The sequence below is a fragment of the Coregonus clupeaformis genome, chromosome 16 (assembly GCF_020615455.1).
Source record: "Coregonus clupeaformis isolate EN_2021a chromosome 16, ASM2061545v1, whole genome shotgun sequence".
Classification (NCBI taxonomy): Eukaryota; Metazoa; Chordata; class Actinopteri; order Salmoniformes; family Salmonidae; genus Coregonus; species Coregonus clupeaformis.
In genome coordinates this window covers 29,028,622-29,034,896 of record NC_059207.1, presented here as the reverse complement: position 1 = coordinate 29,034,896, position 6,275 = coordinate 29,028,622, and the positions used below count along the sequence as shown (strand labels likewise).

The 6,275-nt window shown below is 44.1% G+C and overlaps 1 protein-coding gene across 1 annotated transcript in view; it reads left to right on the top strand.

Moving 5' to 3' along the window:
- cfap299 (cilia and flagella associated protein 299) overlaps positions 1-5,436 on the top strand; it is a 375,917-nt gene extending 370,481 nt beyond the window's left edge. The window contains exon 6 of the mRNA XM_045225655.1: positions 5,276-5,436. Within this exon, the coding sequence (XP_045081590.1) occupies positions 5,276-5,371 (96 nt within the window). The 3' untranslated portion in view covers positions 5,372-5,436. The remainder of the gene's footprint in view (positions 1-5,275) is intronic.
- Positions 5,437-6,275: the final 839 nt, after the last annotated feature.

The window sequence follows — 6,275 nt, the reverse complement described above, 5'->3', positions numbered from 1 at the left end:
CAGACAGACGGACAGAGAGAGAGATGGTGCTGTTGTCAGACAGACGGACAGAGAGAGAGATGGTGCTGTTGTCAGACAGATGGACAGAGAGAGAGAGAGATGGTGCTGTTGTCAGACAGATGGACAGAGAGAGAGAGATGGTGCTGTTGTCAGACAGACGGACAGAGAGAGAGATGGTGCTGCTGTCAGACAGACAGAGAGAGAGAGAGATGGTGCTGTTGTCAGACAGATGGACAGACAGAGAGAGAGATGGTGCTGTTGTCAGACAGACGGACAGAGAGAGAGATGGTGCTGTTGTCAGACAGACGGACAGAGAGAGAGATGGTGCTGTTGTCAGACAGATGGACAGAGAGAGAGAGAGATGGTGCTGTTGTCAGACAGATGGACAGAGAGAGAGAGATGGTGCTGTTGTCAGACAGACGGACAGAGAGAGAGATGGTGCTGCTGTCAGACAGATGGACAGAGAGAGAGAGATGGTGCTGCTGTCAGACAGACAGAGAGAGAGAGAGATGGTGCTGTTGTCAGACAGATGGACAGACAGAGAGAGAGATGGTGCTGCTGTCAGACAGACAGACAGAGAGAGAGAGAGATGGTGCTGCTGTCAGACAGACGGACAGACAGAGAGAGAGATGGTGCTGCTGTCAGAGTTCACCTGCTGACTCTCATTAAACACTGAACAGGAGGGACAAGGGTTCTACAAACTAACAACAGCCTAATCCAGTGGCTGCTAGTTCTGGGTGTTCACATCTCTGTCCTCTCTGCTGGGGGCGGTGTCGGAGAGAAGGAGCTTTGTGGAGTAGCAGAACTATTTTGAACATGAGTTGCAAACTGAGCTTTGGGGACATATTGAGTTCTGCTGCGCTGTTGAGGGCGAAATCAAAATCTCAGTTGTGCGTTCCAGCTGCGGTCGAGCACCGCCCAGCCCCGACCAGAGCAGAGCAGCGTAGAGTAGAGTAGAGCAGACCAGGCTGCCAATTAAAAACACTAGAGGAGGCACTGGAAGCCAGACAGAGCAACCCGCAACCACCCACATGCCCAGAACCCAGCCTAGCCCTGAACAGCATGGCACTGCCCAGCTCAACCCAGCAAAGCACAGACCCAGCCCTGGCAAAGCACCACCGAGTCGTGCTGATGATTATACAATGTTTGTATAAAACATTTGTCTAAGTTGCAAGAACGTTCCCAAAACACATTTTGTCTGTTCTTTAAAGATTCCCAGAATGTTTCATTAGGTTGTGGGAACAGTCTGGTGGGAACATTGTGGGGACATCACAAAAGATATGTTCCCAAAACATAAAAACTGTCCAGTTGTGTGGATGATTATACAATGTTTATTTTAGGGTGCAAACGATGTTTACCTGATGATACAAAAACATTCCCAGAACAAATGTTTTATGTTCTTTTAAAGTTCCTAAAATGTTTCTTTATGTTGTGGGAACATTGTGGAGATATGACAAGAGATAGATTCCCAAAACACTAAAACTGTCGAGTTTTGCTAATATTTATAATGTTTGTATCAGGGTGCACACAACATTCCTTTGATGTTGCAAGAACGTTGACAGAACAGCCTTTCTGAGTTCTTTAAAGATTCCCAGAACATGTAATGGGTTGTGGGAACAGTGTGGGTACATTACAAGAGATAGGTTCCCAAAACACAAAATATGCTCAGTTGTGATGACATTCATATATTTAAGTTAGGTTGCACAGGACATTCCCTTAATGTTATAAGAATGTTGACAGAACACCTGGTCTAAGTTCTTTAAAGGTTCCCAGAACATTTAATTAAGTTATGGGAGTTGTCTGGGATGTTGCAAGAATATTTGTGTGATATTCATGAAGGTTGCGGAGAACATTCCCACAGTGTTGCACAATGTTCCACAATTTCCAAAAAAGGCCATTTTTATGACATTCATAGAATGTTTGTTTTGGGTTTAACATAATATCCCATTAATGTTCACACAATCTACATTTGACCTTGTCTTGGAGGTCCTCAGAACATTTAGAAAATGTTATATTTAAGTTTGACCTAATATTACCACAACATTCTCAGCGTGTAGCTCCTTAAAGCATCAGGAAGCAGGATGAAATACTTCCCCACTGTGTTTCTCTCTAGATTGAAATGGCAATTCACATCTGAGGACTTTATTGCAGGTGACATAGAGCCACATGGCACTTTTATTTCACTCACAGGACATTTTAACAGCATTTAATGATACAAACGCAACCATACTTTCTACACTTCATTTATTGACAATCTGGGGTTCGAACCTGCGATGTTTGGTTCCCAAGCCAGGTCTTCTATCCTCTGCGTCACCAGGGATGCTCTCTTGCATTGTCTTTTTTCAGTATATAGCCATGACATTATGGTCGCCATGGCAGTATGGTTGCCATGGCAGTATGGTTGCCATGGCAGTATGGTTGCCATGGCAGGACGGTCAATCAGGAATTCTATGCTTCCTGTTTTAACCTTCTTAGACATAACTGACCCAGAGCAATACTGGTAACTGGGCTGTTCACCATCACCTCACCCATCCTCTTGATATGCTGCGTACGTCAGGGCCCATATTCACAAGGTATCCAAGACTATGAGCACTGATCTAGGATCACTTTTGCTTTTCAGATCATGAAAAATAACACAGGGGGGAACATATCAAGCGTCTCAAAGTAGGAATTATATTGGGTGTGTTTTTTTTTGGGGGGGGGCCTCGCAGTCATTCTGACTGCAACATTCTGACAGTGTAATTAATACATTTCATTAACCAGGTTTCCTTCCAACCTCTCTATGCGCGTAGAGTACACGTTGGATAATACATGGAATGACATGGAAACAGCAAATCTTTCAGTAAACTTTCTAAATGTTGACAGAATAAGCTAGACAAGGTGGGATCTTTCTGTGTCTGTAAAATGTATTGTGCGAGAAATGTCGTCGGAAACGCTTTTATGCGCAAATATTGATATAATAACCATCATATCAAAGTAACCTTGGAGTCACGCGACAACATGTTGTGGTGCAGTTTATTGGGCTACAGGTGAAATAAGTTACGATGAACTTCACAGGGGTGTTCACTCTGGTCTTGGCACCTGTTCTCACCTCCGGAGACACTTGAAACCCCACCTCTTGTCCCACTGGCTATAAGGTGAATGCACCAATTTGTAAGTCGCTCTGGATAAGAGCGTCTGCTAAATGACGTAAATGTAAATGTAATGTTATCTAGCCAACAGCTTGCAGATACAGTGTGGGTATAGTCTACATGGTGAGATTACTATGGATAACAGCAAGAATAGTTTTATTTGTCAAACGGCAGCCAAGCATCGATGATCATGTCACCAGAATAAGACCCTGGATATTTATTGGAAAGGAGCATCCAGCTCATCACCGTGGCACTTTCACCACCCTGTGAAGTTCATCATAACTTATTTCATCTGTAGCATTTTATAAACTGCATGCTTTCCCAAGTCATATTGGGAAGACCACACAACATGTCATCGCGTGACTCCCAAGTTTAAAACGATATGATGGTTATTATATCAATATTTGTGTATAAAGGAGTTTTCAACTGTAATTTCTCACATAATTAATTTTACTGACACAAACAGAGCCCACCTTTTCTAGTGTATTTTGTTTTGTCGACATTTGGAAGTTTACTGACAAATTTGCTGTTTTTATCAGGCCTGTCGTGACATTTTGTATCCAACGTACTTTACTCGCATAGAAAGGTTGGATGGAAATCTGGTTAGTGTGGGAATGTTCTGTGCAACTTATGTGAATATCACAAGAATATTCTTGCAACATCCCAGACAACTCCCATAACTGAATTAAATGTTCTGGGAACCTTTAAAGAACTCAGAAAGGCTGTTTTGTCAGCATTCTTGCATCAAATAAATGTTTTGTGCACCCTGATTCAAACATTATCTGAAATTCAGCATAACTGGACAGTTGTATTGTTTTGGGAACATATCTCTCGTCATATCCCCACAATGTTGCTTAAAGAAGCATTCTGGGAACCTTTAAAGAACAGACAAAATGTGTTCTGGGAACGTTCTTGTAACATCAGGTGAATGTTTTTTGCACCCTAAAAGAAACATTGTAGAATCATCTGCACAACTGGACAGTTTATGTGTTTTGGGAACATATCTTTTGTGATGTCCCCACAATGTTCTCACCAAACTGTTGCCACAACCTAATGAAACATTCTGGGAAACTTTAAAAAATGGATTAAATGTGTTCTGGGAACGTTCTTTTAACATCAGACTAATGTTTTATACGAACATTCTACAATAATTAGCACGACTGGACAGTTGTTGTGTTATGAGAACATTCGCCGCGACCTAACGAATGTTCTGGGAACTTTCAGAGAACCAATTTCGGTTTGCTGGGTTGTTTCTTGTTCTCTCTTTGTCATACTATGACCAGTGTGTCTGCTCAAGCCAATAATCTTTGGCTTTTGGCATTTTACTGAAGTTTGGAAGTAATTTCGTTGACATGAAACAATCTTGTTTTCTCTCAATGTTTTCGATGTGTGCTTTAAAAAGTATTTCTCCCTTTTGAATTAGTCATTTTAGCATAAACCTGCGAAAATGTCGAACAGTCCAGAAGATGTAATGGAAGAAATTATATATGTTTAATTTCATATGTAAAAATACATGCGAAACATGTTCTATTTTTTTCCCATACACCTCTCATGAGATCTGTATGATGCAGCCATTTTAATTGGTCCTTATTTGGTATTTTGAACTTGGCCACCAGAAGGCTGTGGTACTGAATAAGACACCTACGTAAGTGTCATTTGAGGTAAAAGTGTTGTGGTAGTAATGGGTGGCTGGGCTGAGTGTCCACTCCCTCTGAAACCTTCTGACAGAGTGAGCCTTTAATAAAGAACCACAGCTGCTCCCACGCACACACCGCCTTGTGTAATCTTGGTGGAAGGGCCGCAGTCCGACTGGAATGGAAGTTCAGGCACGCCCAGAAACTCCTAAGTCTTTAAAAAGCGGGATGTTCTGTTAAACTAGAGCCGTGTCCGATGACATCCTCTAACTAGGATACAGGTTGTTTCTGGCTTTTAGACCTTGTTGGATTTTAAACACACACGTTGTACATTCTAAAACAATTACGTTGAGATCATTTAGTTAATTGAATAATCTAATAATTTAGGTAATAAACAAAGGATGCTAGTTCAAAGATCTTCCGGATATTTCCCAACAGTGTTTCTCCTTCCTGTCTGTAGGCTTCACATGCTGTTTGTTTCCTCTCTAACTCTGTTACTCTCCTCTCTAGGCCTCACCAGGGGACAACTCCTCCAGGACTCCCCTCCAGTCTGACCTCTACAGCCAGGTCATCATCTATGACCACATCACCAGGAGGAAAACCTAACCGCTCCCCTGTCCCCCTCCCTGCTACCACCACCACCTCACACTGCTATTAATCACCTAGACCTAACCGCTCCCCTGTCTCCCTCCCTGCTACCACCACCTCACACTGCTATTAATCACCTAGACCTAACCGCCCCCCTGTCCCCTCCCTGCTACCACCACCTCACACTGCTATTAATCACCTAGACCTAACCGCTCCCCTGTCCCCCTCCCTGCTACCACCACCTCACACTGCTATTAATCACCTAGACCTAACCGTTCCCTGTCCCCTCCCTGCTACCACCACCTCACACACTGCTATTAATCACCTAGACCTAACTCGCTCCTGTCCCCTCCTGCTACCACCACCTCACACTGCTATTAATCACCTAGACCTAACTGTTCCCCTGTCCCCCTCCGCTACCACCACCTCACACTGCTATTAATCACCTAGACCTAACTGGCTCCCCTGTCCCCTCCCTGCTACCACCACCTCACACTGCTATTAATCACCTAGACCTAACCGCTCCCTGTCCCCCTCCCTGCTACCACCACTCACACTGCTATTAATCACCTAGACCTAACCGGCTCGCCCTGTCCCCCTCCCTGCTACCACCACCTCACACTGCTATTAATCACCTAGACCTAACCCCTCCCTGTTCCCTCCCTGCTACCACCACCTCACACTGCTATTAATCACCTAGACCTAACCGCTCCCTGTCCCCCTCCTGCTACCACCACCTCACACTGCTATTAATCCACCCTAGACCTAACCGCTCCTGTCCCCCTCCCTGCTACCACCACCTCACACTGCTATTAATCACTAGACCTAACCGTTCCCTGTCCCTCCCTGCTACCACCACCTCACCCACACTGCTATTAATCCACCTAGACCTAACCTCCCTGTCACTCCCCTGCTACCACCA